Consider the following 26,270-nt stretch of genomic DNA (forward strand, 5'->3'; position numbering starts at 1 on the left):
CTGTGTCCTAAAATTTGATCCCTCGTACTGAACAAAGTATTTCAACTGTGACTACAGAGTACAGGGGAAGCAATGCTAGCCTTGCTCTGGAAACTGCTTGTATTAACACATTCTAAAATCATATTAGGCCTCGTGAGTGAAATGGTGACTTACATGCAGCTTGCGGGCAATAAAACTTCCAAAGTGTCCTTTCCACTTGTGTTGTCCAGTCACATCTTTCCTGCCTTGTATAGTTGATTTTTTTAACCCCTTGGAAGAATTTTATCTTTATCCCAACTACATTCCAGTTTGTTAAATTCAGTGAGTTGTCACCCAACGTTAACGGTCCCTTCCCAGTTTTGTGTCATTGGCAAACTTTGTATGTTTGTCTTCTGCCATGCAAGTCTTTTTTTTGGGGGGGGGGGCAGGGTCACACAGCTAGTAAGTGTCAAGTGTCTGAGGCCGAATTTGAACTCAGGTTCTCCTGAATCCACGGCCGGTGTTTTATCCACTGTGCCACCTAGCTGCCCCTCAGTTGTTTTCTTGGTCCTTGGGTTGGAACCCGATAAGATTTACATTTTCATAATGGAAGCCCAGCCCTTTTCTGTCACTACTTTCCTGCTCTCTTAACCATTTGAGGGCCCAGGAATGACCATTTCTATTCACCCTCGATCCTTTTTCCTACAGGCTCCACTCCACACCTCATAATTGCTAATGCTGGGATCCCAGCATTGCCAAACTTGTGACTTTCTAGGCCCTCCATTCTGCCTTAGAGGAGGGAGGTCCGGCATTTGGAAGAATTGGGAGGGTGGAGGGGTAGGGGAGAAGAATAAATAAAACTACCAAAAGGGCCTAAAGGCAATAAGAGAAATGTTAATTAGGGTTGTAGCCTTTGGAAGCAGATTTACATATCACTGTTTCTGTGGTCTTATGCAAATTTTGTCAATCCACTGTCAGTCAATAAATATTTATTACTGCCTCTTCTGTGTCCGGCCCTGGGCTGAGCACTGGGGCCACAAAGGAAGGAAAAGACAATCTCTGCTTTCTGGAAGCTCTTAGTCTAAGATGCAAATGACGAGGTACAAACCAGCCAGCATTTAGGGGGGTAGGGAGAGAGGCTTCTTTGTAGAAGGTGAGATTTTAGCTGGGGCTGGAAGGGAGGGAAAGAACTTTCCAAGCCCAGGCACAGCGAGTGAAAATGCCTGCCGTGTATTTGAGGAAGAGCCAGCAAGGAGGCCGGTGTCACTAGATCCCAGCAGTCCTTGGGGTGTGGGGGTGGGGGTGGAGGTGTAAGAATACTGGAAATAAGGGAGTAGGTTTGTGAAGGACTATATTCAGAGGATTTTATATTTGATCTTTGAGGTGATAGGGGAGCCACTTGAGTTATTGAGTGGGGGCAGGGTGTGAGTGTATGGAGTGGTGTGTGTGTGAGAGAGACACACACACACACATCACACACACACACACACACACACCAGCACAGAATGAATTAGACCTGGTCTTTAGGACGACTGTTTTGATAGCTGAATGTAGAATGGATTTGGATTAGGGAGAGACTTGGGGAGAGATTTGGCCTGGAGATTAAATAAGCAGGCTCTGGGGCTTCACTTCATCTTTGCTTCTTGGGATCAGCTCCAGTCAGACTCAGCTGAAGTACCACTCCTACCAGAGGTATTTCTTGGTTATTTTACTCTCTTACACCCTATAATTTCTTTGTATTTAGTTTTGCAGATATTTTGTGCCTGTATTTTACATGTATATTATATATTTATATATTTTACATGTATTTTACAAGTATATGTGTGTATGTGTGTGTATATCTATATATATAGCAATAGTTTCCCCCTCCCATCTCTTCTCTCCCCTCTTTCCCTCCATGTAAATTCCTTGAAGGCAGAGACTGTTTTCCTTTTTTTCCACTTTTAGCACTTAGTAGGCATTTAATAAACACTTGACGAATAGAAATGAATTGGATTGCCCTTTATATCAACTGAAGACCTTCCCTTCTGCAGGGGTTGAACATGATGGCCCATGTTGCTATGCTATTCGGGGCTGAATTACTTTTTTGTTTGTTTATTTCTGTTTCGTTCTTTGTTAGGAGCAGTGACTAAGGTGGTGGTGGAGCAAAAATGAACGATATAAAAAAAGATATAAAAATTTAAACAATTATTTTAAAGCCTCAGTTCCCATGATCTATGCCTCAGCTCTTCTGATTTCCCAATAATAACTGACTCACATTTATATCACACTCTAAGCTTTTTGAAGTGAGCTTTCATGCATTATTCCACATGAAGGGAAGGGAAAAGCATTTATTAAGCACCTACCATGTGCCAAGTACTTTTAAAACAATCTTTCATTTGATCCTCATCTGACCCTCAGAACAGCCCAGTTAAGTAAAGAGATTTTATCACTCCTGGGTTGTAGGTTACAGAAGACAGAGAGCTGGAAAGGATCTTAAAAGATCATCTCAGGGGCAGCTAGATGGCACAGTGGATAAAGCACCGGCCCTGCATTAAGGAGGACATGAGTTCAAATTTGACCTCAGACACTTGACACTAGCTGTGTGACCCTGGGCAAGTCACTTAACCCTCATTGCCCCGCAAAAGTGGGGGAAAAAAAGATGATCTATTCCAAACCCCTTCATTTTATAAAGAAACAAAAGTCCAGGAAGAGGACAAAGTCACACCAGTTAATGGCAGACCATAGAAATATTCAGTGGCAGAGTCTGAACTAGAATCCAAGTTGTTTCCTGTCTTAGTCCATTGCCCTTTACCATGATACCTCAAATGACCAAATCTCTCCAAATATCACTTCTCCTCCCCAGCCAAAATACCTCATAGTGGTTGTGATGGGGCAGCTAGGCACTAGGACTGGAGAAAGGAAGACCTAAGTTCAAATCCAGCCTCAGACACTTAATAGCTTTAGGACTCCGGGCTAGTCACTTAACCTTGTTTGCCTCAGTTTCTTCATCTGTAAAATGAGCTGGAGAAGGAAATGGTAAACCACTCCAGTCTCTTTTTCAAGAAAACCCAAATGGGGTCACAAAGAGTGGGACATATCTGAAATGACTCAACATTCCTTACATTCTGAGCCCTAAACCACTCTGTTTGACTTTTGATCTTTTTTTTGGGGGGGGGCAGGGCAATGAGGGTTAAGTGACTTGCCCAGGGTCACACAGCTAGTAAGTGTCAAGTGACTAAGGTCGATTTGAACTCAGGTCCTCCCGAATCCAGGGCCGGTGCTTTATCCACTGAACCACCTAGCTGCCCCCTACTATCTTCCTTAAATGGAGAATCAGAGGGAGGGAGGGGCCACAGGCGTGGAGTACTGAAGAGGTGTGATTCTGGAGAACATGATCAAGTCTGCATAACTTCAGTGAGTGGGAAATAATCTGGTCTAAAGAAAGGGGCAACAACATGGACTTGTATAAGTATAATTAACAAGCATATGAAGCTGATTCCAGGTCACTTTGGGAGTGTGGGGAGCAGGGTGCTAGCTGTTGGAGGGACCAGGAACAGCTTCTTTCAGAAGATGAATCTAGAAGGAAACAAATGACTCAAGAAGTAGAGATGAGAGGGGCAGCTAGGTGGATAAAGCACCAGCCCTGGATTCAGGAGGACCCGAGTTCAAATGTGGCCTTTAGACATTTGACACTCACTAAGCTGTGTGCCCTGGGCAATTCACTAACCTCATTCTCCACCCCCCCCCCCCAAGAAAAAGAAACGAACAAAAAAAACAAAGAAGTAGAGATGAGGGTCGAGACCTTCCAGGAATGGGGGAAAGACAGTGCAAAGGCATGGATGGGGAGATAGAATGTTGCATGTGAGGAAATGCAAGAATTCTTGGTACAAGAGTTCAGGATTTCTGCATGGTCCTTTGAGAAAATCAGACCCTATTCTTTCTAGCAATATTGGAGAGAGAATTAGCCTAGCTCATTTTAGATGGGTGGGATTTTAGTTCTCAATGTCTTGGGTGTGGTAAACCTTGGCTTTGTTCTTTAAGTATAGGAATAAATTGGCTGACAAGTAATCTAATCAGTTGGGTGATAGAACTCCTGGGTGAATGGGATGTGGTTTAGTGCTACTATATATATAGGGAGGACAATAATGTTCCCACCTAAAGTTTTGTGGAGGGATTCTTCGGCTGCTTTTTGGTAGTACCTAAAATATATGAGAAACACCAGTTTTTGGAAGGCATGGAGAATGTGGAAGACAGAAAGAGCCAGAGGTGCGATATATGAAGGAGACTGCAGACCAAACAACCCATCTGACCAAGTAAGACTATCAGCAGTGGATCCAATTTGGGCTGTAAGTGACTAAGCGTTGGGGTGTGCGGGTGTCAGGCATCCGGGAGAGAAAGCAAGTGAGTTGTTGGGAGAGAATCCATTGACCCTGTTGTGTATGGAGAAGTATTGTTTCTGAGTCTTTGGAATGTTCCCTTTTAGTGCTTGGAAGTGGAAAATCCAGTAGGATATATTTCCCAGGTTGAGGGTATATATTTTTCTTTTCATATATTTTCCCCAATTTTATTTCCTTAAAAATTTTATTATTAAGAATTTGACATATGCTAGTGGCAGTGGTAATGGTGATTTGAGTCATGAGTAGAGCTCAGGATTCCATATTATTCTAGCTTTTAAAACTTGATTATACTCAATTTATGGAGACATTTGAGTTTCATTTGGAGATATATTTCTCTAATAAAGTATCTACTAGGAGGAAAAAAAAAAGAATTTTCACACCCCCCCCCCCAAACATGCTTGTGTCCTGTACAAAGAACAGATAAAGATTGTATATGAAACTGAGAATCACTATTATGGTTTTTAAAAAGTATATAATTTTAAATTTGTGGTTTTTCTTCTTTTTTTTCTTTTGTGCTTTCTTCAAAAAATTTTTTTTGTTCCAAATTTAAACACCAAAAAAATTTTTAAAATTAATTTCCATATACCACAGCCAGACACAAAAAGAGGATTCTATATGAAAACCACAAATTTCCATTTCATGCTGCTTGCTTTTTAAAAACAAAGTATATAAAAATTCCTCACCTTACTTTCAAAATTGTCCCGATTATGCTTCCTTCTGAAATTCTCTTTGGTACGTAAAAAAAAAGTATTTCAATTACTTCATTTACTTATTTATTTTCTCCTCATTATTGTTAATTCAACTTTGGAGCTAAGGGGCTAAGGCTCTTTACTGGGAACGAGTATGGGGAAACTTAAAGAGTCCTCTATTTTTACTGTGTGGCCTCTAGTATATCCCATCCAATCATCTACCATGTTGGTGCCACTCCTTTACAATCCTGCAACCTACCCTCTCCACAATACCTTCTTACCCACCTTCTTACCACCGACACCCCCACTCTTCACCAACTTGCTTTGATTTGTTTGTTTTGTGGGGTTTTTGTTTGTTTGTTTGTTTGTTTTTTTTTGCTGGGCAATGAGGGTTAGGTGACTTGCCCAGGGTCACACAGCTAGTGTCAAGTGTCTGAGGTCATATTTGAACTTCAGGTTCCCCTGATCCAGGGCCGATGTTTTATCCACTGCGCCACCTAGCTGCCCCTGGTTTTTTTTTTTTTATACACCAACTTGCTTTAAGCACAGAATCCATTGCATCATCAAATGAATTAAATTCTAAAAGCTTTTGACTGACTAGTTTTTTACTACTATTGCTTCTGGATAGGGTGTGTCAGATTGATTGTCCCATGGATAAATTTATCTTCCTGCTGAATCCTTAGACCTAAGCCCTCTGACTACCACTTTGTGGCTTGTTTGAACAGGTTAGAATGTGAACCACTCCTCAGGGTCAAAGACCACATGTTTATTGTTTGTATCACGGGTTTAAGCAGAGCGCTTAGCAACGTAGTATGTACTTTAATAAATGGTTTTTCATTCATTCATTCATTCATTCATTCATTCATTCACTAAGGGGGTCTATGTTATGTATCTATGCTTGCTAGAAGACTAAAGAAGTAGAAAGACTACTGATTAAGATTCAAAAGAGGGGCAGCTAGGTGGCGCAGTGGATAGAGCACTGGCCCTGGAGTCAGGAGTACCTGGGTTCAAATCCGGCCTCAGACACTTAACACTTACTAGCTGTGTGGACCCTGGGCAAGTCACATAACACCAATTGCCTCATTAAAAAAAAAAAAAGAAAAAAAAAGATTTATAAAGACCCACTTTTGAATTCTGGTTGTTACTTATATCTTTGTGACCCTTGGCAAATAATTTCATCTCCTTGAGATTCATTTTCCTCATCAATCAGATGAGAGGTTAGGAGCTGTACTGACCTCCTTCTAGCTCCCAATCCTATGATATAGATTTAGCATTCTGGTTTTTCTGGGCCAGTGGTCTCTATAACCTAGGGTTGCCATATCCAATAATTATTTGATGGGGACTCATCCCCCTAAAAGGGCTACCAGGCACCAACAGGGTATCTCTTATCTCAAAATAAAAATTCAATTAAATAAAAGATCCTTAGTATTTAGGATGAAAACGGACTTTAGATCTCATTCTTTTAAAGGGGACATTGAAGCCCGGACTGATGAAGCCCTTAAATTGTTACTAGTTCCCCTTGCTTCTGGATTCCAGGAAGAAAGATAATCAGCTCTGGTACATGGAGGTGGGGGGGGGGCGGGGGGCGGGGGGGCGGCTCTCTTGGTTAGAATATATTGAAATCAAGAGAGGATACTTATTCCTGGATACTTTTTGTCCAGATTCTAGGAAATAATGTAGCACATGTGACATCCAACCTCTCCGGGCCCTGTCCAACCTGGAGGTAGCTGCTCAGCTAAGAGTAGGTCATTGAAATTGAGAATTCCCACTACCATATGCAGCCTTTGAAAGGAAAGAAGGAAGGATGAAGGAAAAAGCATTTATTAAGCACTTACTACATTCTAGGAACTCTACAGTGTTGGGGATTGTACGAGTATTTGAAAAATGAAATATTTCCTGACATGTAAAAGGTTCCACTTGTAATAGGGCCACATAACAAATAAGGGAGTGGAAACCAGGGTGTAGGGAGTTTTGGTCTAGGGAGTAACAGAAATTGGAAGTTAATCCAATCAGTGGAAGGGTATATGTTGTGGAGCTCTTGTTTATGTGTAGTAGAATTTTTATGTTTCTGGAGGAATTATTTAAAAATTAAGTTTTTCAGATATACTATGGAGCCTAGCATAAATTCGCCCCAATTTCCAGTAAGGTTGCTCCTCAGATGCATTGTACATCCTTGGCACATTATGGAAGCTAGGTGACACACTGAAGGGAGTACTGGGCCTAGAGTCAGGAAGTCCTGAGTTTAGATCTTCCCCTCGATCCCTGGCACATTACTTAACTTGTCTGCCTCAGTTTCCTCAACTGTAAAGTGGGGATAATAAACGATCCACTCCCCAGGGTTTGTTGTGAAGATCAAATGAGACAATATTGTAAAACCCTTAGCACACAGTAGGTAGTACTCAATAAATGTTTGTTTCTTTCTCTTTAACCCCCCCCCCCCCCAGCACGCTAATAAACACTTAAGGGCATGTTTTACTGAAGTCTTCTAGAGTCTGTGAACTTGGGCAAATCACTCCCCTTCTAGGATTGTTTATTCATTTGTAAAATGAGGCGATTAGGCTTTTGGATGACATCGGAGGTCCTTTTCAGCTCTCACATCTTATAATCCTACCTTTGTACATCTGCTGCTCTTTAAAGTGAAAGTTTAGGGGCAGCTAGGTGGCACAGTGGATAGAGCACCGGCCCTGGATTCAGGAGTACCTGAGTTCAAATCCTGTATCAGACACTTGACACTTACTAGCTGTGTGACCCTGGGCAAGTCACTTAACCCCCATTGCCTCACAATAAATAAATAAACAAATAAATAAATAAACAAACAATTTAATAAATAAATAAATAAAACCAAATAAAGTGAAAGTTTTTATTTATAATGATGACCTTGAGGTGCCTTGTAAGATCCTAGGATCATACATTTAGAGTTGGACAGGACCTCAAAGACAATCTGGTCCAACCCCCTCATTAGACAATTAGATGAGGAAACAGAAGCCCAGCCAGGGGATCCAGAAGGCACTTCTGAACAATCAAGGAAAGACTCAGTTATGTTCAGCATAGTTTTATTGTTGAATAAATAAATGTGTCTAATTGCAGAGCACAGCATTTCTTTGAAAAATCAAACCCCGGTTCTATGTATTCATGATAATTCTTTGTTAACCGGCCGGTAATTGCCGGGTAGTCAGAAGAGAGTGGGAGCATCACTTCAGTCACCAAATCCACTTCCTGACTTTTCTGGAGAAACTCGATTTTGCTTTGTTTATTTGTTATTGTGTTGTGTTTTTTTTTTTTAAGTTGGAAAGAATTGGAATTTCAGAAAAGCACCTGAGAATTTGAAATATCCCACTCAACAATGGCCCTGTCTCCTCCCTCTTTATTTCCATATTGATTCTCCTGGGGAGTATCTAGCCCTAGATCTTTATAGGTCATAGATATGGAAACTGAGGCCCTGTAAGGGAAAAATGAATTGCCCCAAACCACACAGATAGATGACCCTGGTCTCCTTAGTCCAAGTTCCTATGTTCCACAGAAGATACATCTCTTAAGTTCCCACCTCTTATGGGTGGTCTTTCATAGCACTTAGTGCCTGAAATAACAACAATTAGTATTCATACAGCGCTTGAAGGTTTTGCAAAGCATTTTACAAACATCTCATTTTTTTTCTGCACAACAACACTGAGAGGCCGGTGCTATTATTATCCCCATTTTACAGATGAGAAAATTGAGGCAGGCATTGGTCAAATGACTTGTCTAGGATCACACAACTATTAAGCACCAGAGGCAAGATTTGAACTCAATTCTTGTCTCCTAGCCCAGTGCTCTGAACCCACTGCTTCCAATTAACTGGAAAGGAGCCTAGAGGCCAGGAAATCATTTTTTAAGATAAGAAAACTGAAGCATATATATATATATTAAAAAAAGGGATTTATCCAGGATCACACAGAACTAGCAGCATCCGAGTCCTAATTCCCAACCCTTACTATTATGCCACACTCCGTAATCCAGATTTCCCTAAACCCACCCTCTAAATTCTTAGCACTGTCCTTCTTAAAAATTACTTATTTATTGTTTATTTTTGTTATTTATTTGATATTATTTATATTTTATACTTTATATTTATTTATATTTCTGTAGCATTCATCTTCCCCCAACCCCATAAGCACTTAAGCTGCTTGTGGGCAGGGTCTGTTTGTTTTGTGCCCCCTGGTGCTTTTAAGCACTGATTATTTGCTTGTTGAAGTGGTAATCCCACCCATAGATTGCCTTCCTGGGTAAAAGCCCCCTCCCAGGGAGTTCTCATTTGGTAGAATTGTCTTGACCAAGTAATGGCATCAGAAATATAAGCAGTTATCATACCTAGTCTATGGCCCCTTGCTCTAAGGCTTGAGGTAGAAATGTTAGAACAGAGGGGTTCTTAACATTTTGTGTTCCTTGGACCCCTTGGTTAATCTGGTAAAGCCTATAGACCCCTTCTTAGACTATTTTTTTTACTTAATATTTATACTGAAAGGAAATGCTAAATTTCAGTTAGAGGTTGGTGAAAATAAAGATGTTGTTTTTTTCCCCATCTACGTTCACAGATAGACCTTCCGAAATCTGTCCCTTCATAAGAGTGGGGGAAGGTCTGTGGATAAATAATCCTTGTTCTATAAGGCCTGGCAAACACATCTGCTTTAAGGTTCTCCCATTCTTGGGGGGAAGTAGAGAGAACTGATAAACAACTAAAGGATTTTTTTTTTGTTTTGTTTTTTATTTTTGGTGAGGCAATTGGGGTTAAGTGACTTGCCCAGGGTCACAACAGCTAGTAAGTGTCAAGTGTCTGAGGTCAGATTTGAACTCAGGTCCTCCTGACTCCAGGGCCGGTGCTCTATCCACTGTGTCACCTAGCTGCCCCAACTAAAGGATTTTTAATGAGAAAGCCCACATATAGTGACCAGTGAGAGGCAGAACTCATTGCTATATTCCTGATTAGGTAGCCCAATTACTCAAGGTCAGCTCTTTGAGATAGTCTCCTAAGTCTCTGGAACGTGAGCTAATAACTGAAGGAGGAAAGAAAGGCAGAATTGAAGAGAGGGAGTAGGTCTGGTAGAGAAAAGTTCTCTAAGGACCCAGCCAGAAGGGAGTGGGAGGAGAGAGGGGCAGAGAAAGTGTTTGTGCTTAGGGGGACAGTAATAGTAATGGTCATGTTCCCTTCCTTAGCTATATTTACATATCATTAACACATTGCTTAGTTTGGTTGTTCTCTCCAGTTTTCTGGTCAGGCTTTTATCATGGATCTCATTTCTGAATTGTTCTTTTCTCTCTCTCTCTCTCTCTCTCTCTCTCTCTCTCTCTCTCTCTCTCTCTCTCTCTCTCTCTTTTTTGGGGGGGGGCAATGGGGTTTAAGTGACTTGCCCAGGGTCACACAGCTAGTAAGTGTCAAGTGTCTGAGGCTGAATTTGAACTCAGGTTCTCCTGAATCCATGGCTGGTGTTTTATCCACTGTGCCACCTAGTTTCCCCTTGTCCTTTTCACTCTCAAATCTATTCCTTGTGCTTTCACCGACTTGGCTCCTCTTCCCAAATCCTTGGGTATTCAAGCAGGAACCATTTACTTGAGTATCCACCCTGGGCAGAATCCTGTGATAGGCAATGAGAGAGAAGAAAAGTGGAGAGATGGGGAAAAGATAAATAATGGTGAGGAAGCCAACGAAAACCTTCTTTGGACCCTAGGCAATGGTCCCAAGAGGTTTAGTTCTGGACGGATAACTGTATCTGACATGGTATCCTTCCACCAGTTGTGGTTTTGGCATAGTATACTTAGTAACTTAATGTCTGACCTTTGGAGAAATTATCCAGAACCAACCCTAGGGACGAGGGCATTAACAACAAGGACGTGCTTGGCAAGTCACACATCCCTGGGGATAGGCGTGTGTTGAGTTAATTAAATGAACAATTCCTAAGTATTTTAACAGTGTTAGGCACTGGGAAAGATGACGTTTAGAAAGACATGGTTCCTGGGGCAGCTAGGTGGTGCAGTGGATAAAGCACCAGCCCTGGATTCAGGAGGACCTGAGTTCAAATCCAGCCTCAGACACTTGACACTTACTAGCTGTGTGACCCTGGGCAAGTTACTTAACCCCCATTGTCTCCCCCCCCCCCAAAAAAAAAAGACATGGTTCCGCCCCTGGTGGACATTACAGTCTAGGTCAGAAATAAGATGATAAATACAATATACGATATTATGTGATAAGTGTGTTATGGCATGCTGAGTTTGGAAAAGATGCCATGAGAGTTTACAGATGAGAAATGTCCCTTTGATTTAATGGGGATCGATGGAGTTAGCATCTTGTTGGTTTTGGGCACAACAACACCCCATGAACCTGCAGTAATCCATGGAGATTTGGCTCATGTGGAGCAAAGCTGTGTATCATTTAAGAGGCTTGAAAAAGTGGGTGCTGGGAGGGGAGGGAGTAGGGATGTTAGGTGGGATGGCTCTGGTACAAGGGGAAGTCCACAGAAACTCCCCCAACCTGATTCCACAGCACATTTCCCTTCTTGCCCTCTTGAGGCAAACTATGTTTGGGTTTGGGGAAGAAAACTGACACTAAGAAATTATTCTGAAGTTTATAGGTAGAGGAGAAACGAAATTGACATTGTTGATGAAGGTGGTGATGGTCTCATTTCCCATCTCTGCTTTTACCTGGTTGTATCCCATGCATGGAAAGTACTCCCTCCCTCCTCTGCCTCTTGGAATCACTGGTTTCTCTTAAGACTCAGCTCAAGTGCCACCTGTTTACATGAAGCTTTTCCTCATACCCTCCAGCTGCTAATATGCCCTCCCTCCCCTCTAAATAGCATCTATTACATCTATGCTGTGTATATATGTATATACACACATATATACAAACATGCAATTTACAGTACACATATGTACACACAGAGATACACACATAAAAGTGTGTATACTTATTAACTCTCCATTAGAATGTTATTTCCTACTGAGGGTAGGGACTGGTTTTTGCCTTTCTTTGTATCCCTATTACCTAGCACATTACTTGCACATGTTAGGTACTTTAAAAATGCTTGGTGGGGCAGCTAGTATCGAAGTGGATAGAGCACTGACCTTGAAGTTAGCGAGGACCTGAGTTCGAAATCAGACCTCACACACTTACTAGATTGTATCTCCATTTTACAATGAGAAACCGAGGCGGGGGCAGCTAGGTGGCACAGTGGATAAAGCACGGGCCCTGGAGTCAGGAGGGACCTGAGTTCAAATTTGGCCCTCATACCCTTGACACTTACTAGCCAGTGTGACCCTGGATCAAGTCCACTTAACTCTCATTGCCCTGGGTGGGGGGGGGGGAGAAGAAACTGAGGCAGACAGGTTAAGTGACTTATCCAGGGTCCCACAGCTAATTAGTGTATGAGATTTGAACTCAGATTTTAATTCAGGTCTTCCTAAGTCCAGCACAGAGCTTTATCTACCATATCACCTAGCTGCCAGTTATTAATGTAGATAGGTCCTTTGCCAGGGATGGATATACAAAGATAAAAGATGAAATAGTCTACTTGGAGAGGATACAAAGAGGTGACTACAAGCATTTCAAGAGTGGAGAATGCTTATGTCTAGGGCTGGGATCAGGAAAGGACTCCTGTAGGAGATGGGACTCAAGAAAGATGGGTGTGGGGCAGCTAGGTGGCGCGGTGGATAAAGCACCTGTCCTGGATTAAGGAGACCTGAGTTCAAATCCGACCTCGGACACTTGACACTTAATAGCTGTGTGACCCTGGGCAAGTCACTTAACCTCATTGCTCCGACAAAAGAAAGAAGAAGAAAAAAAAAAGAGGGGTTTTGAAGAAAAGTAGGGCTTCTATGAGGGGAAGAAGGACAGTATTCCCAAGATTTGACTGTGTTGGAATGATGGACTTTGGTAAGGTCAATAAATGAGGCCATATAACTTTGGGTTACTCTGACTTGGTCCATAACGGCTAGTCCTTTTTTCTCATTGCCCTTCTTTCTGGGAAAGATTCATTCAGGGCTCTTGGTTTCTGTGTAGCTCTTTGGGATATAGATAGGTAAGATTATTTCCAGAGGCTTTCTTTTTTTTTTTTTTTTTAAGTGAGGCAATTGGGGTTAAGGTGACTTGCCCAGGGTCACACAGCCAGTAGTGTTAAGTGTCCGAGGCCGGATTTGAACTCAGGTACTCCTGACTCCAGGGCCGGTGCTCTATCCACTGCGCCACCTAGCTGCCCCCAGAGGCTTTCTTTTAATGGAGAGAAGCAGCCTTGCAGATAATCAAAATAATTTTTTTTTTAACTTTCTTCCTTACAACTTGCCACTCATATAACAATATCTAGATGCATTTGCATATACTAATAAGGGAGGGAGCAGGGAATTGGGAGATAGAAGAAATATGAATTGGAATTATGAATAGGCTAGCCACTGACCAGTAATTGGCAGTAGACAAGGCAAGGCATATGAGGAGTGGACATTGTTTAATAGACTTACTGGGGCAGCTAGTGGCGCGGTGGATGAAGGCACCCAGCCCTGGATTCAGGAGTTACCTGAGTTCAAATCCGGCCTCAGATACTTGACCACTTACTAGCTGTGTGACCCTGGGCAAGTCACTTAACCCCCACTGCCCGCCCAAAAAACAAAATAGACTTACTGAAGGAATTTGAAAGCTTTTGGCAAAGAAGGGGTTAATATGTATCTTGTTCCTCCTGGCATGCAGGGCATTGAAGTAGTACTGAATAGTAGTACTATGTCTACTAGAAACATTTTGTAGCATTTTCCCTGATTTCTAAGGACTTCCGAACCATAGTAATTTCCTTTCATCTGATGCAGTTCCTAATTCTGCCCTGGCAACTTTAAGGCTTCCCTCTGCCTTTTGATTATATTTACAAAATCTGAATTGAAAAGATATAGACTAGATTTCTACAAGTATTAATCAGTCAACATTTATTAAGCAGCTACTATATACCTGGCCCTGTGCTTAGTTGCTTGGGATATAAATGAAAAAAAGATGGTTGCTGCCTTTGAGGAGCTTATAATCTAATGGACAAGACTAGACATAAAAGGAAGCTACAAAATGGTGGGAGGGGGGGCATAGATACCTGATAACTTGGCATGGGATTCTTTGGAGTCAAGCCAAGATGATCTGCTGATGGAAAATGGAGTTGTGAGTTTTCTATAAAGGTGGGTTTGGGGAGGAATTTAATGTTCTGACCTATCCCTCTAATCAGAGGAGAGAAGATACTAAGGGTGAGTTTGAGAAGGTGTTGAATATTTAATACCTCAATAAATCTGCATGGGGATAAGATTTCTTTGGTGATCAGCTTATCCTGGGTATGACATGGTGTTGTATTGAGTCAAAGCTATGCTGAGCTGCTGATGGAAATGGAATGTTGTAATATCAGTTACTATAATCATGGTAGGGACCATTCAAAAAAATATCATCCCAGTGTTTAAAATCCCAAGTAGAGCTGGCTACAGTACTACATATTACCACTAGGTGTTGCTGTCTTAGAATATTACATATAAATTCCCACTCTAAATTTGCCTTTATGGGTTTTTGTTTATTTTTGATGGGGCAATGGGGTTAAGTGACTTGCCCAGGGTCACACAGCTAGTAAGTGTCAAGTGGATATGCTTTATGTTTGAGGCTTTGGGGTTATAGCTCATGTTTATAGTGTGCTGTATAGTTTACAAAATGTTTCATTCCTTGTTTTATAAAATTGGTTCATTTAGAATTCAGTATATTGTGTTTGCTTAGGTCCGAGGTGGGTACAACCTTAAATAATGAAGTATCCTACCCTTTAGGATTTTATGGTTTAGTAGGGGAGCTGAGACATGTATCTTCAATGTAAGTTATTTATGTATAAAAATGATAAATGCATAAGAGCAAAGTGATTAGACTGGAGGATACCTATCTGATTTTAATTTTTCTTTACTAGTACTCGAGCCTTCTTCAGTCCTTGGATTGACTAGTCTCTTAGAGCTTATGCTATGGCATGTATAACACTTAAGTCAGCCTAGATCCATCCAGAAATCCTTCCCTGTGCTTGGAATGCTTTTCTCCTCCCTAACAAGCACATAGCAGTGTTGTTCTCCTGTTTTGCCTCCTGGATAGGAATAGTTTGATCTTAAGAGACAGCAGAAGATTAAATTGGGTCTATTCCAGAGAGAGGATTTTTCTCTTGGGCTTAGGTTTCCCTCCTTTCCCCTTCTCCTTAAGGGTGAGTTCCCTATACTTGTTCAAGACTAGGGTGGGCCACAAAGTAGATCGCCTCTACTTAGGGATTGAGGGAGTTGGTATCATTGACCCTAGGAGTAAGGGGGCAGCCTTCACTGGGGCCCTCAAAACCCTCTTTGGTTGGCTAGGGCCGTTGGTGGCATCCGGGCACCTGCCCCCAGCCAGACTGTTTCTCTCCCATCATGTATCCCCTCCCCCATGACATGGTCATCTATCAAAAGGCAGTCATAGGAGCCATACATGCATGACGTTGGGGGTTAGCTGATTTCACAAGAAGTAGGGGCCTCCAGACAGGCTGACAGACCACATCTGTTTTGGGCTGTGTCGGAGGAGGGAGGACCATGGGGAGTTATGTAACTGATTGTGCAAACCTTGAGGGCTGTTGGCTGCTGGGTACTGGTTTCTGGCTTCCGGAGTGGGCCTGTCAGGGGAAGAAGGAGGAGGAAGCCGTCGCCTTGGATTCCCGATTTACCCACCCTGAGCACACAGTGGGCCACTTAAGGTGCCCTCTCCAACAGCTGTCTTCCCCACTTGCAACTGGATGGACACCTGCAAAGCCTGGGTCTCCCCACCTGTCCCTGGCAATGCCCCGGAGCCAGCCGATGGGGCCACAGCACTACAGGAATGGGCCCATCATGGAGTCTTTCTGTCCGGCAGGCAGGTCTCTACGGTGGGACGTACAGGGTGAGATCTGCCATCTGACTTAGAGAGCACCTAGGAATGGGGATAACAGAAGGGAGACGGGGCTAGCCACGGAGTCCATAGGAGGAGTATGAAGGATGACTACAAAGGGGGAATGCAGTTGGATACTACTCCTTATTTTTCTCTTTTCCCTTAGATTTGCTTTAAGCCTAAACTTAGAAGGGAAGAATCTTTAAGCCCACTAACACTTGTAGTAGCCTGCAACATTCTTAGGAACTTTTCCTATACACATCAGTGGGCAAGAAGGTAGCCAAGGGCTCTTGAGCCAGTGGAAGTAATATCTCAGTTCAAGTTCAGTTTGCTTTTCTTCTCCCTTTAAGCCTAGTATCTTTTATTTTATTTTTTTTTAGGTTCAATCTCATTTCTTTAAGCCTTGAGCTGATTCATAGGGTTGCTCAGGTCCACCCCGGGGGTTCCCAGAATGGGAAAGAGGGGACTCCTGGGAAGGGGGAAGTCTAGTTAGACCCTTCAGGGCACCAGTGGCCATCCTCAACAGGCAAACCTGGTACACCTCATTGGCATTTCTTTCTGGACATTTGAATATGCTTAGCTAGCTTTGCTGAAAGTAGTAAAGGAGAGGTTAGAGTAGTGATAGAGGAAGATGTGGTCAGTTGGGGTAAAGAGAGGGCAGGAGTATGGTCAACTTTTCTCTCTGTATGTTTTTGCTCTGCATTTTTATTCCATGCTCAGCAAAAGGGTCATGCAGACTGACGCCAAGCCCTGTTTTCCCCGCCTTCCCTGCTTAACCAAACTACTTCTGCTACTGCTGAGGCTCTCCAGGGAAATGACCTACAGACCCAGCAGCTAGCTCATTAGCAGGTTTCAGATGCCCCCTTTCCCACCCTGGCCCAAAGGGCAAGCTTGCCTTCTCTCCACAGCTTGATTAAAACATACCGACCATCCAAGAACAGAAGACTCCCTGTTCCTTTTGTTGGGGGAGGGATAGAAGGAGAGTAACGAACAGCTTATGTCTGAAGCTCTTACCAAATTCTGTTAGGTTTGGTGGTAGGAGCCAGTGTTGCCCCCTCCTTTCCTGGTCTGACCTTTCGGCCCCTAAATATGAGCATTAACAAAGGTCTGTCTGTTTCTAGGTCTCCAGCTCTCTCTCCTCTCTTTTTCTCCCTCTGCTCTCTCCCCTCATTCCCAATGATTTCTACTTTCACCTTTATACAGATGACTCCTGGATCTCTGACCTTTCTCCAGAATTCTTGACTTGCTATTTTTAGCAGGCTACTGGACATTTTCACTAATCAAAACCAAACTGTACTTGTAAGAGTTGGGGCTTGGGGGCTGCTAGGTGGCGCAGTGGATAGAGCACCGGCCCTGGATTCAGGAGGACCTGAGTTCAAATCCGGCCTCAGACACTTAACACTTACTAGCTGTGTGACCCTGGGCAAGTCACTTAACCCCAATTGCCTCACCAAAAAAAAAAAAAATTAGGAAAAAAAAAGAGTTGGGGCTTGGACTAATCTTTTTTTTTTTTTTTACATGAGAAGTCATGCATAATATTTCTATAGTAGCCATGTTGCCAAAAAAAAAAAAAAAGCAAAAATAAAGTGAAAAAGTGTGCTCCCATTTGTACTCAGAGGTCACCAGTTCTCTCTCTGGAGATGGAAAGCATTTTTCATCATGAGTCCTTTGGTGTTGTCTTGGATTAATGGATTGATTGGAGTAGCTAAGTCTTTTTGTAGTTGATCATAGATACAATATTGTTGCTACTGTGTATAAAGTTGTCCTGGTTCTGCTCACTTAACTTTGAATCAATTCATATAAATCTTCCCAGGTTTTTCTGAAACCCTGAAAAAATCTCTTCTAATTCTGAGGTGTTGCACTTCTTCATGAGTGTAGTTAGGAAAACTTGAGTTCAAATCCTAGTTGTGTGACTCTGTATGGGCAAATCATTTTATCTCTCTGAGCTTTGGTATTGCCTGCCTCATAGCATTATGAGAGTGGCATTTACCTCCTCTTTTGGGTTCCTATGGCATGTAGTTTGTATCTTTCCGATGACCCTTGGACTGACTTTGTATAGTCTATTGCATATATACCTCATTATCTCCCCAACTAGATTGTAAGCTCTATGAGAGCAGGAATAATATCTTTACAATATATTCCCTCCCCTGTCTCCTGCCTAGTTCACTACTTTGCATATGGTCAGTGCTTAATAAAATATTGTGTAATGAAGTCTCTTTTCCCTGATGGTCTAAGTAGGATGTCCTAGAACAAGGGTCCTCTTTCAGGTCTCCTGTGTAGGCTCTGAAATGTTGCAGTATATGGCTTATGTGATTATCTTGCCTATTTCACCCCTTCCTCCCTGTCCCCCTAATTCAGAATGGGTAAGTCCCCAATAGTTTTGCTCAATAGAACTGATAGGACTCACCAAAGAAAAGTGGTTAGAGGTGGGGGGCGAATGTTGGCTTCAGACATGAGAGTTAGTTAAGAAGGATCGGTTGTGTTAAGAATCGATGGACATATGGATAAGTCTGGTAGAATGTGCTGGCTGGGTGAATAAGCTATGAGGATAAAAAGAAAAGGAAATTCCCAACAATTGGGATAGGTGCTACTCCAGACAGCCTGGAGCAATATATGGGATAGGGAGGGTGGGAGGGGAACTCTGGGTTAAACTGCCTTAAACCTGCTGCCTAACCCTGACTTCTTTCTCCATCCTTCCCCATTCAGGTGAGGCCTTCCTGGGTGGGGTTTGTGGCCCAGCGGACTAGGGACCTCCTCCACACCCCATGGAAGCCCTGCCCCTTTGCCCTCTGACCTTCCCTTCCGATCACCTACCCCCAGCAACCTGCAGATGGTGCAACTGTGGGCCGCCCACTCCCATGAAGGTAATGACCTGTCCTGAGGTGGAGTGGTCAGTATTCCTCCTCTCCCCATCTTTCCTAGGCCAAGGGGGTAGAGTGGGGATTATTGTTCATCTGGTATCAAGAGGCATCTTGGAAACCAGAGAAGTAGGAGAGCCAACAGAGGTGGGGAGAGGGGCTTGGCACCAGAAAACAATCAAAGACACTAGTATGGGGAATTGAAGGTAGGAAGGAGTTCCTATCTCCTGGGATCTCATAGCTGTTGAGTCTTTTGAGGAATCTTCCCCTTAACAAGAGGATTGGGGATGGGGGTGTGGGCAGAATGAACAGCAGGAAGGGGTATTTTTCGATCCCCAATAGAATAGTAAGCGAGTCTGGCTCTTTTCTGTTCTGTGACATTGACCATAGTTGAATGTTTTCTTTCTCTGACCAAAAGCCATCATCAGGGTAGGAGAAAAGCCAGGGGAGTAGATTTATCAGGATTTCTCTCTGGCTTTTCTCACATTTTCTTGTTTCTGCTATTCTCAGTCCGGCACTGAACAAGAGTGTCAGTGTGGTGTGATAGGGAGTGCCAATGCGAAGTCCATAAAACAGAGAGAGAGAGAGAGAGAGAGAGAGAGAGAGAGAGAGAGAGAGAGAGAGAGAGAGAGGTGCACAAGTGATGGAACCCCTCAATACCCCAAGCACTCTGAGATGATGAGTTGCTATGGAGGTGCTGATCTGAATTGGGAGAGGGAGTTTCCTTATCTGGGGCTCCTTCCATAAACCTATAAATCACAAGGTATCAAGAAAGAAAAAAATATTCTGACAAAAACCCGGTTTGGGAGGAGAGGGGTGCCAGAGATACACAGCTAGTTAGTGGCATTTCTGGGTCTAACATAATAACAACTGATATTTCTTTTTTTTTTAGTGAGGCAATTGGGGTTAAGTGACTTGCCCAGGGTCACACAGCTAGTAAGTGTTAAGTGTCTGAGGTTGGATTTGAACTCAGGTACTCCTGATTCCAGGGCCGGTGCTCTATCCACTGCGCCACCTAGCTGCCCCACAACTGATATTTCTAGAGCCTTTTTAAGGTCTACAAAGTGCTTTACCTTTGTTTGGTGCTCTCTGCTGCTTCTTTTGCCTTTTTTTCCTTGTATCTTAACCCCTTCCCCCAACCTAACATAGTACTGGATATTCATCAGACTCAATAATAAATAATCAAGGAATGGCTGGCTGGCTGATTAGCAGGTCAGCTAATGAGAGATGGGGAATTTGGCTGGCACCTGATTAGGCCATTTCCTTGTATGGAAGAACATAGTTTATGACCGGCTAACCCCAGGACCTCAATGACTGATTTCCGTTGGCTTACTTCGGTTCTGGGGATTCTGGGATGGTTGTAGAAGTGTGTTCATCCCCAGCCCTATTTCCCCTCTCATCAAGGCCTTGTCCTAGCCTGAGTTCCTGCCGTGTGGGCCTGGCATTTCTGAATCAGTACCTGTGACAGGCATCTCTAAGAGAAGGGGGGATTTGGTAGTGTAGCTATAAGGAACCCAGGAATAGAGAGGTTTCAGACCTGAACCACCATCTCTGGATTTTCATAAAAGAAAGTCCCTGTATGGTTACAAGTAGGATGGGCTGGTTAAAGAGGACAAATTCCAGAAAGAGAAGGTCTTATAGACTCCTGGTGGAGGGGGGGAGGCGGCAGAGACCTCAGGTATTTTTCCCAGTCTACCTTTCTCAAGAGGTTTTTTTTGTTTGTTTTTTTTTTTTTGTGGGCAATGGGGGTTAAGTGACTTGCCTAGGGTCACATAGCTAGTAAGTTTCAAGTGTCTGAGGCTGGATTTGAACTCAGGTACTCCTGAATCCAGGGCTGGTGCTTTATCCACTGCACCACCTAGCTGTCCCCTCTCAAGAGTTTTTAAAAAACTTTTTTGTTTCATGGGCCCTTTGGCAGTCTGGTGAAGCCTTATGGACACCTCCTCAGAATAATGTTTTTAAAGGTATCAAATCAAATACCCAGGATCATAAAGGGAACCAGTTACATTGAAATACAGTTATCAAAAAAATTTTTTTTGATGTTTTTGTTTTTGTTTTGTTTTGGCAGGGCAATGAGGGTTAAAGTGACTTGCCCAGGGTCACACAGCTAGTAAGTGTCGTGTCTGAAGTCGGATTTGAACTCAGGTCCTCCTGAATCTAGGGCTGGTGCTTTATCCACTGCGCCACCTAGCTGTTCCTATCAAAATATTTTTAAAAAAAGTTTATGGACCCCAGGTTAGGAACCCCTCCGCCTTAGCTGGTGTGATGAGAAGGAACCATGGGACTAGGAGTTAGGAAGCTATTTGTGGCTCAGGTCCAGACTCTTCCAGTTATGTCTTTAGGCCTCTGTTTTCCTGATCTGTAAAATTGGAATGATAATATTTGTCCTGCCTATCTTGTAGTTGTAAAGGAGCAAGTAAGAGAACCTGTATTAAGTTAACTTTGAAAATTGTAACTTGGTATGTAGTATGTGGGGTATTATTATTATTATTATTCCTGAGGTCAGGGAATGAATGGGCCAGCAACATTCTTTGGTCCCATCTAAGTGGTCCAGTGGGTTAAAAAAATCTGTGACCAATCCACCAGCCCAGCCAGATGTGAGAAGAGTCCCCAGGAAGCAGCTTTTCCCACTAATACTTTAATACTTATCCCTGAATTCATAAAAGCGCTTTATACTTTGCAGAGCACTTTTGCAAATAGGATCTGTTTGCAGGGGATGTTTTTGGTGAGGGTGAGGATGGAGGTGAGGAGGTGTGGGTGAAAGAAGTAGAATAAATCCCCTTTATTCACACTGAATATTTCCATCTGCGTTTTAAAGACAGCCCCTGGTGTCTTCTTCAACCCAGTGGCCCCTCAAACACACAGATGACAAGGAGTTGGAGGAGGAAGGGGGAACAGAATTGATCAGGGCTTGTTTCAGCAAGTTTCTAGGTCCAGGCCAAGCCACCCTCAAGGGAACCAAGCTCTTCCATGGTTGTTTTGGGGGGGCAGGGTCGGGGGCCTGCTGCTGAGATTGTTGGCCAGCTCAGCGGGGATTCCTTTCCCTGCATTTAATTTTAGGAGCAGGTGACAAAATGAGCTTTCTGTGCCTACGGAAATCAGTAAATTACTGGGCTCTGCCTTAAGGGTTAATATTTATAGCTGCCCGGCTGTGCCACGGATATGTAAAACATAATGTACGCAAGCACTAGTATGGAGCCTAGCTTTATAAATCTTTCCTTTTTCTCTCCTAGTCCCATCAGTTGGCCTTGTAGTTGGGGAGTTTAGGATGAAGCTGTGTGTGTGTGTGTGTGTGTGTGTGTGTGTGTGTGTGTGTATGAGTGTGAGTGATATCGAGAAGTATGGGTACACACTCCGACTTGTGAATGGGCATCCGTGGTTTTTCCTTTTTTTTTAATACTTTCATTTAAAAATTTTGAATATCAAGATGTTATTTTTTTCAATGAACAATAACCTATTTTCTCTTCCTCCTTTCTCCCCTCATTGGAAAAAAACAACCCCCCCCCCAAAACCATTGTTACATTGTAATAAATTTCTGCGATTCTCTCCCCCCTCCTCCTTTTATTCATTTACGTTCCTTCCTGATCATCTCCTCTGTCTATGCTGTGCTTTACCTTCTGTCTCTACACTTGGTTACCTACCAGCAGAAGTTGATTCACCAATGATTTTTCTCCATCTGGGATGCCCAAATGAACATTGATGGCAAGCAAGGGGTGTGGGTGTGTATGTCAAGAGTGAGGTTCTTGTGAGGTAGCTAAGCAGGGATAGAGTCCTAGATGTGGAGTTAGAAGTCCTGAGTTCAAAACCTATCTCACATACCTAACTAGCTCTGTGACTCTGGGCCAGCCTCCTAACCTCTTTCTGCCTCAGGCTCCTCATTTGTAAAATGGGGATGATGATAATAGCACCTGCCTCCAAGATTCCTTCTGAGGATAAATGAGATATTTGTAAAAGTGCCTTGTGGGCAGCTAGATAGAGCAGTGGATAAAGCACCAGCCTTGGATTCAGTAGGACCTGAGTTCAAGTCCAGCCTCAGACACTTGACACTAGCTGTGTGACCCTGGGCAAGTTGCTTAACCTCAATTGCTCCACCAAAAAAAAAAGTGCTTTGCAGACCTTAAAGCACCATATAAGTGCTAGCTATTATTGTTACTATTATTCACTCCATCCCAGTCACTGTTCACATCAATCATATACTACTACTACTACCACCTGACCAACTAACTTTTGTGAGTACTCTAACATAAACCATTTCATTTGATCCTCTGGAAAGCCCTTTGGAGCAAGCACTAGAGATATTAGCAGGGTTGTTTTTTGTTCTTTGTTTTTTTTGGTGTGGTTCTTATTTTTACAGATGAGAATAAGCTCAAAGATATTTAGTCTCCATTTTATAGAGGAAGGACATAGGCTTCCCCGTCCAGCATCACACGGCTAACAAGCACTTTAAAGTGGGAGCTGAACCTTCCTGAATTCAAGTTCACTGCTCTTTCTCTTACCCCAAGCTGACACCCTCTCTTCTTATTTCTCCTTCCTCTTCTTGGTTTAGTGACTTCTCCCCTTCCCTATGTTTCTGGACCTCCATTTCTTTCACTATAATATAAGATGAATGGATAAAATAATCTCACAAGTCTCTTCTGACTCTACAATCTTTGATTTTTAACCTTGGGGAGAGCTCCCCCAAAGGTGTGGGGCAGCTGCCAGCATTGGTGTCCCAAGGAGTTAGGGGTCCAAGAGTGAATCTGTGGGGGGGCAGCTAGGTGGCGCAGTGGATGAAGCACCGGCCCTGGAGTCAGGAGTACCTGAGTTCAAATCTGGCCTGAGACACTTAACACTTATTAGCTGTGTGACCCTGGGCAAGTCACTTAACCCCAGTTGCGTCACTAAAAAAAAAAAAAAAGAGTGAATCTGTGGCCTGCAGGTGTTCTTCCTTCCCCCCCCCCCCCCCCCTTCTTTCTTTACCATGAGCATTGGCTTGGCCCTCTCTAGAGGGCAAGTGAACAGGTGATGCAGTGAATGGAGCTCCAGACCTGGAGTTAGAAGGGAAACCTTAGTTCTGAGTCCAGCCTCAAACACTTACTAGCTATGTGATCCTAGCCAAGTCATTTAGCTGCTGCCTGCCTTGGTATTCCCATTTGTAAAATGGGAATGATATGACAGCACCTCCCTCCCAGGGTTGTTGTGAGAATCAGATGAGTTAGTATTTGTAAAGCACTTTGCTGACCTTAATGGGTTATTAATGATAGTGATGACGAGCATGGAGGAAGATGATGGTTTCATTTATGCCCTTCTACCTTGAATTTGAGCTGAGTACCTGCTTGTTCCCCTTTTAGAAGGGAAGCTTTCTGAGGGCAGGGTCTATTTTTCTTCACCTCTGTATCCTTTGCATCCGGCACCAAGGAGGCATTTCATAAATGCTTTTCATATTGTATTGCTTGGCATTTCCTCTGCTTTCCTTTCCTGGCCTAGTTTGGTTCCTTGGGCCAAGGAGCTTCATTTACATAGCTGGCCTGCAAAGTTCTCTCCTCTCCTCTGACCCCTAGGGCAGGAGCTGGGAGGTGTTTGGATCCTTGAATCAGGCCTGTTCTGACTGTTAGGAAATTTCACTGACGTGGTTATTGATTAAAGTCATACCCTGGGGCTCCCCGGTAGGGGATGGAAGTCACCTTGCCAAGCTGGAGGACCTTGCCAAGGCCTCACACGGCTTTCTGCTGCTGTTTTCCCCTGAGGCCTTTACCCTTGCAGCTGCCTCTCTGATTCCTCCCCCCATTGGCTGGTGAGTGAGGGTTCCCCACTTCAGCCTCGCCTCCCCCTCCAGCCAGCCCCCCTTCGGCGATTCCCAGGGCCTGAGCAGAGACAAAAGTCCAGCCTGTCAGGCCTTGCTTCTGTTGCCATGGTAGCCGCTGTGCCCAGGCCTGCCTGGGCCTTCCTTCCTCTCTGGGATGCAGGGGAGGCTTCCCCTGACCTTTGTCCTAGGTCACCCCACACCTTACTTCCCCCCTCCCCTTCTGAAGCCCCCTGAGGGATCTCTCCACCTCTCCCCTCTGTCTCCCCCGCCCAATTTCATTATTACCAGATGGCCTGACCGAGCCCTTAGCTTGACCTGGGAGGGTGGCTGGGCTGTGGGTGGAATAGGCAGGCTGGATGATTAAAGGCTTGGGAAATAAGCCCCTGCACAAAAGCCTAAAGGGAGTGGGATTATTTGACTGGGAAGACTCAGGGAGGCGTTTAATAAAGGTCCTCGCCTGTGTGAAGGCCTCTCTCGCCAGAGGGTGACCAGCTTTTGGCTATCTCCACTGAGGAAGGAATAAGAGGAGACGGGTTTAAGATGTAGTGGGAGGGATTTAGGCCACATTTAAGAGAGAGATTTCCCCACTGATGGCTTCTAAATCCTCAGAGCCCTGGCCAGGGGGTGGTGGGCCCTGGGAGAAAGTGAGGTACCAGGGGTCTTTCAAAACAAGATGGCCTTCCCATCAGGTGTTCCCTATTGAAGTAGGAATGTGGGGAGGGTGGGAGAGCCCTTTCTCTCAAGGTCTTTGAAACTCATTGTCTCATCCATGAATTCCCAGAAAACATGTATGACACTCACTGATAATCCACTGAACTGAGTTATGAGGCAGATGTAGGAGGGTGGGGGGATGATGGTGATGGGGTGATGATGGTGAGGAGGGATATATATATAATATATATATATATATATATATATAGTGGCTGGTAATATAGAGCCTCTCTGTGGTTCCTTTCCCCTCCTCCTCTCCTGTCCCCCAACACACACAAACATTGGCCAGAGGCAGTCTTAGAATCAGGAATGCCTGGGTTCAGGTACCATTCTTTTTTTTTTGGGGGGGGGGGTGAGGCAATTAGGGTTAAGTGACTTGCCCAGGGTCACACAGCTAGTAAGTGTCTGAGGCTGTATTTGAACTCAGGTCCTCCTGAATCCAGGGCCGGTGCTTTATCCACTGTGCCACCTAGCTGCCCCCCAGGTACCATTTCTGACCTGAATCGGCTGTGTAACCCCAGGCAGGTCAGTAATACTGCCTTGTCTCAAGGCTCATCCCCTACTTCAGGCCTTCCTTGTCTTGGGTTGTCACAGTGATCTTCCTAAATGCAGGTGGGATCTGACCAGGTCATCCCCCAAATTCAGTAAATTCCTTTGAGGCCCCATTGCCTCCAGGATCCAAATATAAAAATGCTATGTTTGGCATTAAAGCCCTTAATAACAAAGATGGCCACTTCCTATCCTTCCAGTGTTATACTTGACTCTTCTCTCCACTTACTTTCCAATTCAGTTCCACTGGCTTCTTTGCTGGTCCTCACGCTGTGGGAATGCCTTCCCACCCTTTGCATTTCCTTTTTCTTTTTTTTTTTGTGAGGCAGTTGGGGTTAAGTGACTTGCCCAGGGTCACACAGCTATTAAGTGTTAAGTGTCTGAGGCTGGATCTGAACCCAGGTACTCCTGACTCCAGGGCCGGTGCTCTATCCACTGTGA

The 26,270-nt window shown here is 43.7% G+C and overlaps 1 protein-coding gene across 1 annotated transcript in view; it reads left to right on the forward strand.

Moving 5' to 3' along the window:
* The window catches only part of TNRC18 (trinucleotide repeat containing 18), a 162,402-nt gene that overhangs the window by 33,634 nt on the left and 102,498 nt on the right, over positions 1 to 26,270 (forward strand). Inside the window, 2 exon segments of the mRNA XM_043983817.1 lie at positions 18,633 to 18,661; positions 18,664 to 18,790. Coding sequence (XP_043839752.1) covers positions 18,633 to 18,661; positions 18,664 to 18,790 — 156 coding nt within the window.

Source organism: Dromiciops gliroides, chromosome 1 (genome assembly GCF_019393635.1).
Source record: "Dromiciops gliroides isolate mDroGli1 chromosome 1, mDroGli1.pri, whole genome shotgun sequence".
NCBI lineage: Eukaryota > Metazoa > Chordata > Mammalia > Microbiotheria > Microbiotheriidae > Dromiciops > Dromiciops gliroides.